General features: G+C 43.5%; 1 protein-coding gene across 4 annotated transcripts in view; it reads left to right on the forward strand.

The window, feature by feature from the left end:
• Positions 1-17,831, forward strand: part of LOC124997846 (glutamate receptor ionotropic, NMDA 2B) — a 143,261-nt gene that overhangs the window by 106,893 nt on the left and 18,537 nt on the right. For all 4 annotated transcript variants that reach the window (XM_047571856.1, XM_047571854.1, XM_047571857.1 and 1 more), the window contains 7 exons: positions 2,490-2,698; positions 3,137-3,308; positions 9,042-9,195; positions 10,455-10,580; positions 14,427-14,656; positions 14,763-14,923; positions 16,933-17,120. In XM_047571856.1, the coding sequence (XP_047427812.1) occupies positions 2,490-2,698; positions 3,137-3,308; positions 9,042-9,195; positions 10,455-10,580; positions 14,427-14,656; positions 14,763-14,923; positions 16,933-17,120 (1,240 nt within the window). The remainder of the gene's footprint in view (positions 1-2,489; positions 2,699-3,136; positions 3,309-9,041; positions 9,196-10,454; positions 10,581-14,426; positions 14,657-14,762; positions 14,924-16,932; positions 17,121-17,831) is intronic.

Here is a 17,831-nt window from a genome sequence, read left to right on the forward strand (position 1 = left end):
GGAGAGCTACACAATATTAAGAAGGTGGTCATAATGTTATGCCTGATCGGTGTATGCCTTTTAGTTGTAGGTAGTTTTTGGGCATTTTGTTGGAAATGATCCTGCAGCAACTGGATTAACAGAAAGATAGAACTTGAAACCACGCTGCGAGAACAACTTCTGTTTGTTTGCTCTGGAGATGATCAAACGAACATAAACGTCTTAGAGACACAGATACTTGTTGAGGACCAACACAGGTGAACCTAGGTCCTGAACAACAAGACAGGACCTAGGTTTTTCTTATCTTAGCAGCCACAGTCTCTCTCATAGAACCGTGTCACAGTAGTGGTCGTCATCTAAGTCAAACTAAACCAGGTCTAGCATTTCACATGAATAGAACAAACTATAATACTGAACGGTGCTTTACGTGGTTCAGCCGTAACATTACGACCACTGACAGGTGAAGTCAATGACACTGACTGATCTGGTTTTCTTGTCTTGTCTGTTTCTTGTGGGAAAAATGAAAGGATTCTCTTAAAGGACGATCTTATCCTAAAAAACAAGCGTCAACATTTTGTCCTCAAAGCAGGAAAAATTGACAAGTGGAGGGATTTGAGCGAGACGGCTGGTTCATATCATCTCCAAACCTGCAGCTTTTGTGAGATGTTCCCTTTCTGCCGTGGTCGGTTTTTTATCAAAGGCGGTCATGGATAAGCCGAGGCTCATTGATGACCGTTGGGCTGCAGACCAGCCGAGGTGTCCACGCTGACTCCTGTCCATAGCCTGAAGCTCCTACAATGGACACGCGAGCATCACAACTGGACCGCGGAGCAGTGAGTCACGGCTTCCTTTCCCGTGGATGGTTAGGTTGCCCGTGCATGACTCTAGGAAGAAGACGAGCCAGCGGAGGCAGTTCGAGGCTTTGGCCTAACTTCAGTCGACCATCCTTGGCCGGATTTCTGTTCCGTGAATGAAGGTTACCAACAACACGGTGCAGATGGAAAAGAGTTAAAGAGAGAAGATGCCCGTATGGCCACAACAATCCTGAGTCACACTCTGAATCAACAGCCTTAAATGAACCTGATGCACCCCCACCACCTGCCTCGTCACCACCGTGCATCTGCTTCACCCCCCTCCTCCCCCCGTCCGTTGTTTCTGTCCCGCAGTCTGACTCCTTTGACTCTCCCCATTCTTTATTCTCTGTATTTTCTCTCTTTCTTCTGCCTCTCTAATCTATATTCTGTCCTCTGATCAGAGAACAAGGTGAGTCGTTCCCCTCCTGCCTCCCCACTCCCTCCGTCTCTCTCTACTCTTCTCCCCTCGGAGCCTGCACCGTCCCTCCTCCTCCCCCTTCCTCCTCCTCCTCCTCCTCCTCCTCCTCCTCCTCCTCCTCCTCCTCCCGCTGCCTCGCTCATGTTTAATTCTTAGCTTGACTTCCAGCTGAACCACTTTCCTTGGATCCTAATGAGTTCCAGCTCCTACAACCACCCCTTCCACTGCACCTTTGAAGTAGTGCGAGGACTCTGCCCTGTCCAGTCCCGTTTCATTCCCCTCCAGGCCGACTTTTCCTTTCTTTAACCCCTGCCCATTCCTCCCTCTGTCTCTCTCTCTGTCACTTACTCCCGCTCATCCCCTTCTTTTTTTCCCCTGTCCAGAAAGAAAAAGCCGGCCTTGTGCCCCGGGGATACACAGCCTCCGCTTGTCCACTCCAAGCAGCCTTGCCAAGATTGCGTTTTCCCCGTAGTGCGCATTTGCATATTTCACGAGTGTGCAAACCCGACTTTACACACTACAACGCCGCGGCTCCCCGTCCCACCTTGCACTTATTGCGACGCCGCATCCAATCAGCTGATGATCCATTTCCTCTTCCACCCACATCTTCACCTTGATGTGAGTGGCCTGCTGAGCACATCTAGAAGAAAAGGGTTCCAGGTATGGTTTTCAGTGAGAGGCTTCGGGGCGGAAATTGACTAATTGATGACGCTTATTCAGTGGAGTGCAGCCACAGCGGCTAGAGGGCCCTCCAGATGTGCAGCTGGACACTCGTCGCGCAGAAGAGCCGAGCATTTTGCATTTGAATGAGCCCCGACTTTCTTTCTTTCTCTATCTCTTACTTCAGATTCCGTCTCTCGGCAAAATTAGCCGCCTCCGTCTCTGTGTTTATTCTCCACGTCCTTCTGAATTCTGCTCTTTCCACTGTTTCCGTCTCGTCCTTCGCGTTAACCTTGCTCTCGTTTATACACTCCAGGTCTCAGTCCTCTCCTCTACTCACCTCTCTCCCTCTCTTCTCCTCTCCCTTCACATTCGTCACTCTGTTGTGATTTAATTGACAGAAATGTCAAGAGGAGCGCAGAAAAAGATGCATGAGGCCGCGTTTCTAATTAGATTGAGGGATTTTTGCCTAAACACGGCGCCAACTCCCTCGTACTGTTACATTTCCAGACCGAAACGAGTGTAGACGATGGTCTGAAAGTCTTTTGTTTTTGTTTTTTTCCCGCGTGTCTCTGCAGGTGGGTAAATGGGAGAACGGTTCCCTGTCCATGAAATACCATGTGTGGCCTCGCTATGAACTATATGGGGGGCCAGCAACCAGGGAGGATGACCACCTGTCCATTGTGACATTGGAGGAGGCGCCGTTCGTCATTGTGGAAGACGTGGATCCGCTTAGCGGGACCTGCATGAGGAACACTGTACCCTGCCGAAAACAGATCAAAACACTGTAAGACTCAAACCTCAGCTAAACCAGATCCGTTCAGGACACGGGCCGAAAGCTCGTCCGCAAATCCAGATTAAGAATTGAGACAAATTTCCATTGAAATTGGTGTGAAAATTCAGCTCAACGCACATTGATAACGGATCAGTTTTCTGCCCATCTGCCACCGTAGCCCACAGATCCACCTACTGCTTAAGCAAAACGGCAAGAAAAAAAAAAAAACTAAAACTCCTGCTTGCGAATGATGTTAATTTTCCAGGGCAGCTTCACAGAGCCCGAGGTAGAATCTCTTCACACTTCATCGGTGCGAGAGCGACGCTGCCAAAAACCACCAAATCACATTTAGTATTAATTCATGCCAGTTCAGACAGATGTGCATGTGTATGTGTTTTTTTAAAAAAAAAAAAAAAAAAAATAAAATAATTATTCTGTTTATCTGAGCAGCAACCAGACGAAGGAGTCGGGAATATACATCAAGCGTTGCTGCAAGGGTTTCTGCATCGACATCCTGAAGAAGATCGCCAAGCAAGTCAAATTTACCTACGACCTTTACCTGGTCACGAACGGGAAGCACGGCAAGAAAATCAACGGCACCTGGAACGGCATGGTGGGAGAGGTGAGGAGCATATTTACATTTTGTTTTTAAGAGAAAGTGGCCATTAACAAACTATTAGTGGGAGGCTGCAGGATTTCACAGGTCAGCGAGTAAAAGCCTTTTCCCGCCTCTCATAGTCATGCATGTGTAAATGAAATGACAGCCTCATTTATAATTTGTTGGCAAAGGTTGCAAATGAAGATTGCACCTAATTTGCGGCACCATTATTGATGTCAGTGCTGTCTAAGAGGTGCTGTTAGGACATGAAGTCGGCATATTTGGCAGCGTGGTGTGATTTGGCGAGTTAATAATTGCACAAACAACAAATAACGGTGTCATAAATTTTTTGACCTTGTGTATTTTTAAAATCTAGCAATTAGTTAGTTAGTCCTTCCCCAAGATAAACGTAATATACTTTTTCATTTTTTAGTGTTTGCTCTTTATTTGTTTCATGATCATCAAAACTGTTCTTGTCCGTGTTGTGCGTTTGTAAGCACGTCCAGCCCGTTCTTTGGATATTTCAGGAACATCTTGATGGAATTTCTTCAAATTTGGCAAAAACTTGTGATTACCTTGATTCTGAGATGAACTGTTTAGAATCAGGTATTCAAAGGTTGAAAGTCAAGGTCTCTGACTTGTTTTTGGCCATAACACAAACTCTATGACGTAATATCTCTGTAGCAGCTTGACAGAATTTCTTAAAATTTGGTACAAACCTCCATTTGTGCTCAAGGATGGAGTGACTTGAATTTGGTCTCATGGGTTAATTTGGTCTCATGGGTTCCCTAGGATCAGAAAACTTTTTTTGACCATAAATTAACTGGTGAACACGATATCTTACCTTGAAGAGAATGTCTTCAAAAATTTCTTCAGGTTTGGCACAAATGTGGCCAAGAAGAGGAATTTGTAGGTCAAAGGACAAAGATCAGTGAGATTTCACAATACACAATATATACATATATATATGTAAACATACATAGAAATATGCCTGCGGCTCTGTGTACGGGCAATTTTTGGGAATATGATATCTCTGGAACACCTTGACGAAATTTCTTGCAATTTGGCACAAATGTTCACTGTGACTCTGGGATGAACTTATAAGAATTTGGTATTAAAGGTCAAGGTTTCTTTCAGCTCCAAATACAAATTTTTAGCCCTAAATAAACTCAATGGTGCAATCTGACATATCTTCAAATTTGGTAAAAAAAACAACAACATTCATCTGGACTCAAGTACAAATGGACTAGAATTTGGTGTTGAAAGGTCAGCGGTCAAGATCACTGTCAGGTCATTAAGACGCATTTGTTGGTCATAAATTAACTGGTGAACACGACGTCTCACTCTGAAGGAATTTCTTCAGATTTGGCAGAAATGTGGCCAACATGAATGATTTGTTGGTTAAAGGACAAAAAGATTTCACAATACAAAGTTCATGTGCTAATAACAACAAACTTCCATAGAAATGCCTTTGAATCTATGTATGTGCAAACCATTTTTAGGGATATCTCAGGAACACCTTGAAGAAAGAGCTTCAAATTTGGCACAAAAGTTCAGTTTGACTCAAGGATGAAGTGGCTAGAATTTCAAGATTTCTATCAGCTCATAGAACATGTTTTTGGTCCTGAATCAGCTGACGAACACGACATCTCACCTTGAAGCAGTTGCTTTCAAATTCGCCCAAAATGTTCACTTTCACTTTATCGTGAAGAGTTACAATTTAGTGGTGAAAAGATAAAGATAAGTCAGATTTCCCAGAAGTCCAAAATTCATTACGCTAATATTAAACTAAACTTTGGTGCAAAGTTTAAGTTTCTTTGTAACCAGTGTTGGGAATGCAATATCTCGGGAGAAACTAGGTGAAATCTCTTCAAATTTGGTACAAATGTTCAGTTTGCTTCTAGGAGGAAGTGACAAGAACTTGGTGGTCAAAAAATAAAGAACAATGTGTTTGCATGACACATTTTAAGCCTAACCTTAAAAATACAAATCTTAACAACTGGAAACATTTTACACAAACATCTAAAAGGATGAAATTATTAAGTGAGGTCAAGCGTTTGACATCATAATGTTCTCCTTCAAAATCCTTATATAACTCATGGATGTAAACCTCAACTTAATTAGTGTCTTTTTCTAGTTTAAATTTAGATGGAGCGATTTACTACAAAAAAATGTAAATGTCCATCAACTGCAAATAAAATACATGACGTTATAAGGTCAGTACACTGTGTAAATTTCCATTACTATGCTTGATTGAACATCCTGAGAGTTTATTACATTAAAACGCCTTGAACTACTGCCAATGGGAAGGTGAAGGTGAAGACAAGATCAGAGGGGAGCACAAATTTACAGTCTGTGTCCGACCCTTTGAGTCCAATGACCTGCTCTGTATGTAGCTCACGTGGGAGTCGCCTGAAGGCTCCGTTTCCTCTTTGAAGTGTGTTTTCATACCTTGAATTATGAGCTTCCCTTCCTGAGTTGACCCTCTGTGCCACGGGGCCGAATACTTATGTCAGGTGGGTTAAGCACCCCGCCCCCCAGGGTACATGCAGTTCACTCAACTGCGACAGTTCACTTTGGGCTCCAAACATTTCCTAATCGACACCGTCCGGTCCGGAGGCAAGGTCGATGTCAGTCCTCGTAATTCAAGCTGCGCTTCTCCGACTTTGGCAATTTGTTAATGAAGGAAAAGGCAAATGGATCAATGGCAGCAAAAAGGTCACAAGTTCCTCAAGTCACAAACGTACACTAATCAGCCACAACATTAAAACCACTGGCAGGAGAAGTAACAATTTAATGTTCTGCTGCGAAACATTTGGACCTGGCATTCATTCGTGTGTTAGACATGTAGCGCCCACCTACACCAGAACAGACACCCCCATTCCATAGCAATGACACTCCTCAATGGCAGCAGACATCAACCTATAGGACCCCCACTAACAACAATCTGTTGACACCCTCAGAAGACCCGTGTCCATTCTCTGATGAGCCACGTATGTTTTAGAGGCACAAGTGAGACCAACACATTATTTTTCTCCAGCAGAGTGACACTTTTGATTTTCAATTTACATGAGATTGATGCATTTATTCCCTTACATAAAGCCATTATAGTCATCCAGCCGGTGTCTTTAGTGGGTGCAGAGCGGTTAGCGTGGTCACCTGTAATAAACTCCTTCACCCCGACTAAAAGCACCGTAATGTGCCGCTTCTTCTTCTGTCCTCCACCGATGAGCAGTCATTAGGAGGACGAGGACACCGATGCGCGAATGATTTACAGAAACAATAGGACAGGCGAACGCGTTAAAAGCGGCTCTATACGTGCACAAAAGAGGTCGAATCGCCCCCTCTCCGGTCGTATCTGCTGCGTCTAACTACACCGACCCGTGTCCTTCTCCAGCTGGACCTCGGCCAGAACGACCATATATCTCAGGCTCTTAATGGGCCGAGGTCCGGGCCGATGCTGACACACGAGGACGTGTCGAGGCGCACTCCTGGACACGCGCAGGGATCACCGAGGGCCTTTGCGTGATTTAGCACATCTCGCCAAATGACAAAAGATCAAAAGTGAAGGGAAGAAGATAGAGCTGATTCATGCTGAATAGGGGTATTTTTTTTTAATATACCACTTCCAGTGTAGCGCTTCTTAACACACATGGTGCGGCTGCGTCACCGCAGGCTGGTGAAGACGGAAATGTCCGAAAAATAAGGCGGCAGAAGAGACGACTTGTGCTTCCGGGACTTGTGTTCGACGATTTTGGATGACCTGTCCCCACGGCTAAAGCTGTCCCCAAATGTCCCCAATTTTAGCTTTTTATGAATGAGAAAAAAATATCTTGCGCACAGACTACAAACATTACGGTAGTCAGTCGCGCTGCTATTGACGTTACAGACGTAGCAGCTTAAACATGTTAAAATATGTCAAAATAAATTAAATGTTAACCATGCAAACCTGTTTTACTACTAGTGTGGGATTATTCTACAACATTAACTCATCACCACAGTAAAATAGTCCATCCTTAGTCAATCTACTGCTTTAATTCCTCTCAGTACAAAATGTTCTAAACACATGATTATGCATGAAAAACAAAATACCGTGATGAACATTTCTGGTCATACCGCCCAGCCCTGGAGGAAAATAATCAATGAGCGCTCGGAGAAGATCCTACATTTCATCTCAAGTCGATTCATTGTCAGGTTTCACCGGCCACATTGACCCCTCCTGCCCCTCATGCTCCTAATCTGAAATATTAGAGGCAAAGCACTTGATTATATGAGTTTGGCCTTGCTAGCAGAGACACACACACACACACACACACACACACACAGCAGCCAAGACACATAAACACATCCTCGCTCTCTCATTCTCAATAACACCCACATGGGTCACTTTCATAACACGGAGAGAACAAGTCGTAGGAGGGAGATGGAGAGAGGAAGTGAGCGCACTGCTGGATGGACTCGCTCTTTTCTTCCCCAGGGAGGTGTTCGCACATCCAAAACGCACGCACACAAAGCGCACTTTACCGGCGGAGTAAACAAGATCGGGAAAAGTTACGAATGCGCGCGGGAAAAAAAAAAAAAACAAAAAACAATCAGACACTTTGGGTAAAAACTGCGGATAATTTGCAAAGTAGACGCGTGATATTCTCCCGGCCTGTAAAGGTCCACTTCACAGCGCCGCGAACAAAGCTCTCTGCACTTTTGTGTTTTTTTTTTTTTTTCCTTTATGACTCACTCATATGTGCACACACATCCCCAACTCTGAAGCTCATAGTGGAGCTTTGACTCACTTAGTCACACACGCCTTATTAACTCGGAGAGACAGTCTCGTCCCACTTTACCCCTCCGCGCTGTAGGGCTGTAAAATTTTTGGGGCTAAATATACTACCTGTGCAGAGGTGCCAAGGGGGAGGGTGGGAGGCAGGTAGAGGAAGGCATTGGGGCGGCTATTTCAAGCAGCCGTGACCCACTGCGCTGTGGTAACCCATTTTCTTCCTCCCTCTTTCTGTCTTTCTCCATCGTCCCCCCCGCCCCCCCCCCCCAGAGTGTCCACTCTGAGCTCAGTAAAGTGTTTTCACATGTCCGTCAGTTTCGTTAGCTCGTCGTGCTCGTTTTCAATTCTTTGGCCGCGTTCTCTCAACACGTCCCGTCACATTTTCCTTCTTTTCCCAGAAATGCCTCGTGACTGACTTTCCCACACACCTACACGGTCCTACACCGATCAGCCACAACATTATGACCACTGATAGGAGAAGTAAATGTCATCGACCATCTTGTGACAATTCAGTGTTCTGATGGGAAACTTTTGGACCTGGCATTCATCCATGTGGATGTTACTTAAGACGTGTAGCACGTAGGAAGGTGGTCGTAATGTTAGGGCTGATTAGTGTATATGCATTGAAATGCCTATAGCACAAAAAAACATATGTATAGAAATGTCCACATATAGGAGAAAAAACCTAAATCATACAGCACATAATCTGTATCAATGTTCTGGTTTCTCTCTATTAAATTTCCCAGCGAGAACCATTCATTCATGTTTGGAGACACAATCTCTCTGAAATCAGGCTGCGATATTCTATTTTTATCCACCTCCGAGCTATTCTTGACTGTGTCGATTGAATTTGTTTCTCTAATGGTTTTATTGCAGCCGCACGCCCCTCAGGGAAATGTTGAAAAAAAAAAAAAAAAAAAAGGAGCTTCGTTGAGTTCGGCGTGCTGATGGTTTCTCTACTTTTTTTTTTCACCTTTCGTCAGGTGGTGTTAAAAAACGCCCACATGGCCGTCGGCTCATTGACCATCAACGAGGAGAGGTCGGAGGTCATCGACTTCTCCGTCCCTTTCATCGAGACGGGCATTAGCGTCATGGTCTCCCGCAGCAACGGCACCGTTTCGCCGTCGGCGTTTTTAGGTGAGGAGCGAAGGAGCCGATCGTACTCACATGATGTGTCATTATTTATGCATTTTTGGACACAGATATGTAACTCAAGCTACTGCTTAATAGTTAGATCTCTAGTTTTTATAGTTATTTTGACAGATTTTGCAAAAGAATAGTGCAATGACATGAACATTTTAAAAGGTAAAGGTGCAGATTGACCCAATATAACCATCAAAAAAGACCTTTTTAACTAAATCAAATTGCATTTTTAAATATTTAAATCTATGACAATGAGTTGCATCATGAGGTTAAGGCCACAGCCACTTCCTTAATTGAGTCTTCTACTCAAATTTATGAAATATAGGCAGGATGTAAATAGAAATCGCACATAAAACATGTCTATATTAAGTCACTGTGTTGAAGTACGGGGCAACAAAACTCACTACATCCACTAATCATCTTACAAAAAGAAGCAGTGAGAATCATTGATAAGTTTGGATAGAACACACCACTTCACTATTTATAAGGTCAAAACTGGTAAAAGTCATGGACATTGTTGAACTGCAAACAGCACAAATGATTTAAAATATAAAGGTGCAGGATAAATAGTGCAGGTGCAGACTGACTCAATATAACCACTAAAAATTACCTTTTTAACTAAATTAAATTACATTTTCAAATATTTAAATCTACGAAAATGAGTTGCATGATGAGGTTAAGGCCACGTCCTTAACAGAGTTCTCTCTTCAAATTTCCAAATCATAACTGGGTTTGTAAAGATGTTTCGACTCGCGTATTTAACGGAGTCTTTGGAATAAGGTTTGCAGCTTGATTTACCAGCTTTTCACCAGCGTTCTTGGCAGACGCGTTCGTGTTAGACGGCTCCTCGTCAGGTCCCCGTGGGTTAATATCGTTCCACCACCTCTAGAAGTTGAGCTAAAACTAGTAACGAGAGCCAAGTTTTTGTGCGTTTGCACATTCAAACAGGAGATGTGCTGGAGTGGAAGATAATGTGTCTAACTGTTTATTTTCTCTCTGTGCCCTCTTACATTTCCCACTCCTACTCCATTTCTCTGATGCTTCCTTCCTCTCCTCAATCTGGCGCACCATATTTGCATATCTCTCTCTTGCCCTCTCCTCTCTTGCTTCATAACCCCCCCCCTTCCTCCATCTCTTTCTCCCTCTCTTCTGCTTCCTTTTCCCACCGTGTCCCCTTATCTCCGTCTTCCCTCGATCCCCTCCCTCACCTCCCTTCATCCTCTTCCCCTCTTCCTCCCCCTCTCGGCCTCCAGAGCCCTTCAGCGCCGATGTGTGGGTGATGATGTTCGTGATGCTGCTGCTGGTGTCGGCTATGGCTGTGTTTATATTCGAGTACTTCAGCCCTGTGGGCTACAACCGCTGTCTGGCTGACGGCAAAGGTGAGAAGCCTCAGTTCAACGCACGCACACCAACACAGGCTCAGTACCTGTTGGAGGGAGGGAGGGAGGGAAGGAAGGAGGGAGGGAGGGGGTTGAACTATTTGAGGACAGAGGTATATAAATAATTCCAGACACTTTGTTTCCCAGAATTGTATCTGTGCTGCCTGTCTTGTCTCTCTCTTTCTCACCTGAGAGGACATGCTGAGGTGGTGTTTAGTAGCGACGTGCGGAGCGATACTGTAATGCCGATACTTCTGATACCAGGCCTTCATGCTCTAAAATCGATTCTCAAATCAAAATATCAAAAACTTTGGATACTTCAGTTCCAGGTAATGTAGGAACATAATGAAAAGTAACTAAACTACTGAGGTTAAACTGCAACACAGAATACAAAACATTTATGATGATAAGTTTTCATTTTATAGTACTAGTAGTTTTCTGTTGTTGTATTAGCTCGGCTATATAGTAAATGAGTATCTCAATATACTTCAGAGTTTAAAATAAATAAATGTCTTGTATTCTTTTTTGAAGCTATGATTTAAAATATACTTTTTTTTTTAGGTTTACCAGACACAAAGTATCAGTATCAGATTGATATCGCCGATACCAACCTGAATTTTATTCAGTATTGGATCAGAAAGGAAAATGTTCAGAAATGTACAATAACACTTTCAACCAGTGTAAAGTTCTCAACCTTTCCTGCTGAGGAGAGAGGGCTCAAAGAAAATGGCGGCAAGTAATTTGGTCCGTCAGAGAAAGGGTGTTTGGATGAGTAATGTTCCAGATAGTCATTTTCTCGTGGTGCTTGAGGCTGTACGACTTCCTTTTTTTTTTTTTTAATGTACACAGTACGTGGTGAAAGTCGAGTCATCTCGTCAATGACGTCGCACAGTAGAAAGAAATGGTTTGCAACAAAGGAATCTATATTCTCGACCTGAATACATGTTGTATTGTTTCACACAAAAAGTGTGAGTGCAAGTCTACAAAAATATGGACACAAACTACCGTAAATACCGTCACTCTGACTATTCTGCTCTGCAGTAACTAAAATCGCACATGATGCATTCACTGACATCAAGGACAAAAGAATGCGCTCTACAACCACAGCAACAATGTCAACTAATAAAGCACAACAGAGCTGAATATACACATGAGCTCATGCTAATAGCACCTCACAGAATGCTAAAAATCTATTAACTTTAGACAATGAAATTCACCAACAAATTGTTGATGTGCAACCTCCTTCTTTCTTTTACCGCAGGATGTTAAGTGAAGTTAATTGACTGTCGTTGAGAGGATATTGACCGTTCCTCTGCTCGCGTTAGCAGATGACTTTTCAGATGAGTGTGTAATGAAGTAAAGTATTTCCATGCGCTCGATGAATCGCTGCTGGTTTGGTGACTTGACCCACTGGGTGATTGTCTGTGCTTAAAGCATCACGGCGCAGCGGTAAAGTCGACCGGTCTGTTTAACCGACCAGGTACAGATGCTCTGCGGGTGATGCTTTATATCTGAAACAGCACGGATTGTGTTGTGTAAACTGTCTGTGTATAAAGATCGACAGAGACAATAAGAAAAAAAAAAAGACACACTGCGAGCCGCCTCCACATATAGACCAGCCGTTCTCACTGACCCAATGACTTCATTCTCCTCCTCCTCCTTTTCTTCCTCCTCCTCTTCCTCCTCCTCCTCCTCTGTTTTCAGCGCACCTCTACTGCTGCATACCTCACACCGGACGAATCGCTTGCATTCATTTCCATATTTCCCAAAAATCACATGTCAGCTCTGACAGCGAGGGGCTCGTTTCTGTCTTAGATCTCCCCACCTGAAAAGATGAGAAAAAAAAATCAATGTCTCCCACAACTCCATCTCTGATGTGGCTATATATAGACAATATCTTTTTTTTTTTTAACACTCCTCTCATCCCTCATCATCTCCTGGAGAAGATGTACTCCTCCCTAAAGCACTGTTCTCTTCTGCGCACCTCCTCCTCCTCCTCTTATCTGCTCAGGTTTTTAGCGTGAAGATCGAAGTTTTAGAGTCGAAGCGCATCAATGGCTCGACTGTAGATTTGTAAAAAGTCCTCACCCTCTGTTCATTCAACCGACTTTTCGTCGCAAACTTCACATAAGCAGATATTTGGCACGCCGAAGCCGGTTTGTCCGTGAACAAAAGCTCCACGCAAACAATACACGCCCACGAGTTCGCTCACACACTCTGCATTTCTCTGTCACACATGCCCACACAGACATTACCAACCAACTGCTAATCACAGCAGAATGGCTGTCAGCTACAGACGACTGAACCAACACAGCTCTTAACAGAAAACAGACAATATATGACTTATACTCACACGTTATATATATATTTATCACTTATTTAAGTGCTATAAAGCGAAATTAAGAGTCTGTACCCTTGCTGTATACCTTTAAGCATGGTCTTGGTGCTAATCTTAGTAAGATTACGTATCCAAATAAAGATGAAAAAAGGGGGGCGAGGTAGCACCCAAACGCAGGAACAAGAAACAAAAGAACTTTAATGAAAACATACTAATCAGGAACAGAATGCGCTGCAGGGTAATCCAGAAAACCCCAAATCAAGATAAAATCTCAGGAAGACGATGGAGCTGAACTTCACAGGCGACTTGAGGGAAGACAGAGACAGGATTATGTACACTCATCAGGCATAGCATTATGTTGTGCATTCTCATTAGAGAATGGGTATGATTTTAGAGTTAGGGTTAGGGTATCATCCCACAGATACTTGATTCAATTCGGGATCTAGTGAATTTGGAGGCCAGGTCAACGCCTTGTGCTGTTCTCCATGTTTTTTTTAAGTTGTTCCTAAATAATGAGGTCAGGGTGTCTGGTCTGGTCTAGGTTGGTGCTACATGTCTAAGTAACATCCACACGATTGAACGCCAGGTCCAAAAGTTTCCCAGCAGAGCACTGAATTATCACAAGGGTGGTCATAATGTTGTGGCTGATCACTGTACGTGGGCTGACAGGTGAAGCTAACGAGCGCGCAAGGAGAAACCAAACAAAGGGGGAAAATACAGGAAGTAAAGCAAGAAACAAAAACACTAAGGAAGAAATTATTAAAAGAGAATCAGGAAACATAAAAAAAACTGGACGGGATTACAACTGAAATAATAGAAAACAATATCATGGGAGGCTGGAACTGAATGGATCGAGTTGACCATAATTTTGGACCAGTTATAGCTGTTGTTGTTGTTGTAGTCTGCGTTCATGCAGAGTTTAGATTAGACTTAGATTCATTCTTTATTGTCATTAAACATGAACAGGTACAGAGCAATGAAATGCAGTGTAGCATCTAACCAGAAGTGCACTAAGCAGTAAACACATGCAGCGTAAATAGTGTGGTGTATAAGTGGTGTGGTACAGGTTGTTTTTATAGCATATGGACAATATTTACAGATGAAAACCTATGTACAGGCAAGACCATATATATATATATATATACATACGACGTAACAGTTTAGTCACATTTTCGGGAGAAACATGTCAGGATGCTCTTAGGGTATGCCACTACGTCATACACGCGAGTAAATCTGACTTTATTATGTGCTTGTTAGCTTCAAACCAAAGCTAATGACGATGTCGCTCCTTTGTTTAAATTTTTGGCACCTGATCAGGACACCCCTAAAATCGGTGCCTTGCTTTCCTAAAGCTTCCTCCAACGAGTGCAAGAGTTGAAGAGGACATTCAGTTTTGTTCTGCTGAGCTGGAGACTCACCAACACAAACTGTCTAGCTGTCCCACGCACTCCCTCAGAAAACGAGTTGTCACAGAATTCCGTAACAACGACAGTGTTTCTTTCTTCCAGAGCCTCACGGCCCGTCCTTCACCATCGGTAAGGCCATCTGGCTGCTGTGGGGTCTGGTTTTCAACAACTCCGTGCCTGTGCAGAACCCCAAAGGCACCACCAGTAAGATCATGGTGTCAGTGTGGGCCTTCTTCGCTGTCATCTTCCTGGCCTCCTACACTGCCAACCTTGCTGCTTTCATGATCCAAGAGGAATATGTGGACCAGGTGTCTGGTCTGTCAGACAAAAAGGTAAGGTGTAAAGTTCCTGTTGGATGCTCTCTCTCGTCTGTATTTTGTGAAGGATATCGCCCCTTTTTTTTTTTTTTTAACATTTCTTTCTCTGTACTCTGTTCAGTTCCAGAGCCCCAACGACTTCTCGCCTCCGTTTCGCTTTGGCACTGTTCCTAACGGGAGTACAGAGAGAAACATTCGGAACAATTATCCAGAGATGCACTCCTACATGACAAAGTTCCACCAGAGGAATGTGAATGAAGCCCTGGCGAGCCTCAAGGCTGGGTGAGCAGCCCGCACAGTCGTAGCTAATTTTACTGTATTTCATCAAAAAGTAACCAAGCAGGCAAGTATAAGAGGACGGCCTTGATTTCATAAGAGGTTTTCACACCTATATGTCGTTCCTATTCAGGGACAAACTACTACAGGAAAGTTACAGTGCAGCATTTAGCCTTTGTTTGGTTCATGTTCTCCAGCAACTGAGAAAAAGTTCTCAACACTACATTCTTGCAGCTTTGTGATGGGTCATCTCATCTTCTTCTACCACTTACCCTCACTAGCGTCGCCTATCCCAGCTGTTATCAGCTAGAGGGAGGTTGCCTGTCTATCGCAGGGCTAACACTGAGACAACACTCACACCTTGGGTCAATTTAGAATCACCAATTAACATAATAAGAGTGTCTTTGGAGGTGGGAGGAAACCGGAGTACCCACAGAAAACTCACACAGACCCAGCGAGAACATTCAAACTCCACCCAGAAAGGGCTTTGAACCCAGACCTTCTCACTGGGAGCCATCAGTGCTTCTGTGATTGGTCATGTACTGTCTCTGGCTCATGTACCAGACTTCTACATAAGGAGGTTGATCAGGTACCTAGGTCACTAAACAAGACACCTCCAAAAGAGCAGCAGTCGGTTCTTCAAATCCATCTGTGGGTCAAGGAGTGACTGCAATTGGACTGAGTCCACTCTATCTAACTGGGCTCAGCTTGGATCGTTGAATGTGTTCACACCAGCCCAAACGAAGTGAACTCGGTTTCGCAAGGAGTCAGATATGACAGCGCCCTTATTCCTTTAAAAGCCTAAAAGCTAGACGGACATCCTCGCACACAAATTTTCCACAATGGTGGAAAGTTGGTGAGAATCTCTGTTGGGAAATAATTATACTCCAAAGCTCTACCGGGCTAGTCAAATCGTTTGGGCAGGACTTTCTGGGTGAATGGTTGTTTGAATCTGTGTTAGCCAAGTAACCTCCACAACCCTAGAGAGAATAAGCGGCAGCAGAAGAAGATGAGATGAGAGGAACTGGTTACATTTTAGAGCCATTTAGATCTGCATCAGTTTGACCTGCTTATACAATCGCAACAAGCATACTAGCATTTCAAATTAAAGGTCCATCTCAATCGACTGAGACTCCCATTTTTTTTTTATCTTTTATTCTGAAACGTTCACAGCCACGCCATATGCACCAACAGCTGTAACGGGATTAAAGAACAACCAAACAAATACACCCACTGAGCAGGAAAGTAGGAAAACAATAGTTTAGCTGAGTAACCCAGAAGCACAAAGTGTTGAAAATATCATGTTTATGTGGTTGAATTTATTAAATTAAATCAGTAGAAATGTACGCCGGGCTCAGCTTTGAATTATACGACGAACGCGACGAATTTATTCGTTTATTCGTGTCGACCCTGAACCCAACTATTATCCCAGACCCTGGTTTTTAACTGACTTCCAGCAGCAACCAAAAGAATCTATGTTTGAACCTTCACAAAATGTAATAGAGAAAATTTGAAAGGGATATAGACAAGTGTATTTTTGTAGCTATGGACTGTAAGCCACCATCTTTATGATGATTAAAGCTAAAGCATCGCTGCCATTTTGTAATTACATTTTCATGGGACTGAATTTAATGGTTGAATGCAATTTTATTGATTTTTTTTTTTTATTTATTTTTGTTTCTTGTAGCTCAGAACAGGTAAACGGAAAACAAAGGTCCCCAGTTCACGTCTAAATTCGTGTAAACACATTGTATCTCCAATCATACTTTCTGCTCCCCTCTTCAGCTTCCATGTAGTGTGTCTTTGCCTTTTCGGCGGTTCTGTTTGCCAGCTCCAGCCTTTGGCAAGCCAAGTGGAAGTCTATTACGCTTATCAGCGGCTTAGTGCTATTTAGCAGGTTAATTGGAACGTTGTAGCTGAGATGTCTGACTCCTAAGAGCTAATTAATTGCAACCTACCCCTCATTCCCCCATCCGCCTCCCCTCTTTCTCTGTCTCTCTCTATCTCTTCTTCAGCAAACTAGATGCTTTCATTTATGACGCGGCCGTGCTAAACTACATGGCTGGCAGGGACGAGGGCTGCAAGCTGGTGACCATCGGCAGCGGCTACATCTTCGCCACCACGGGCTACGGCATCGCCATCCAGAAGGAGTCGCTCTGGAAGAGACATGTGGACCTGGCCATCCTGCAGCTGTTTGGAGACGGTGAGGGAGTTGTTCCCTTTTCATTTATTCATGCCTAAGTGCACAGTTTAAAGGAGCGAGCGGAGGCTCCGCCGTGATACAGATGTTCTCATGTGTCATTTACTCAAGAACGAATCGCACAGTCACTGAGATGAGGCAACAGATCACAACCTCCCAGCAACAAACGTTCAAGGATAACTTAATTCAACCATTTTATTTTTAATGGCTCACTGGTTTAACTAACCTTAAAGAAAAAAAAAGAAAAGTCAAGAATTTGGAAAATAGGTTATTTTCAGTCAAATTGAAAATTCAGTTTTGAGACAAAATGGATCTGGTTAAACTGAGAGTTTGTTCTAAACCTGAATCATCATCTGACTGCCTCGTTTGACTTTTTTTTAATACAAAAAAATAAGCAGACCACAGTGCAGTCTACACCGATCTGCCACAACATTAAAACCACTGATAGGAGAACATCTTGTGACAATTCAGTGTTCTGCTGGGAAACTTTTGGACCTGGCATTCATTCATATGGATGTTTCTTAGATATGTAGCACCCACCTAGACCAGACCAGACACCCCCCACCCCATAGCAAAGACACTCCGTAATGGCAGCAGCCATCCCCAGCAGGATGCAGCCACAAAAATGCTTTAGGAACAACTCAAAAAAACACGAGGATCAGCAGCAGGTGTTGATCTGGTCTCCAAATTCACTAGATCCCAAACTGATCATAT

Source organism: Mugil cephalus, chromosome 20 (assembly GCF_022458985.1).
Source record: "Mugil cephalus isolate CIBA_MC_2020 chromosome 20, CIBA_Mcephalus_1.1, whole genome shotgun sequence".
In the NCBI taxonomy this organism is placed as follows: Eukaryota; Metazoa; Chordata; class Actinopteri; order Mugiliformes; family Mugilidae; genus Mugil; species Mugil cephalus.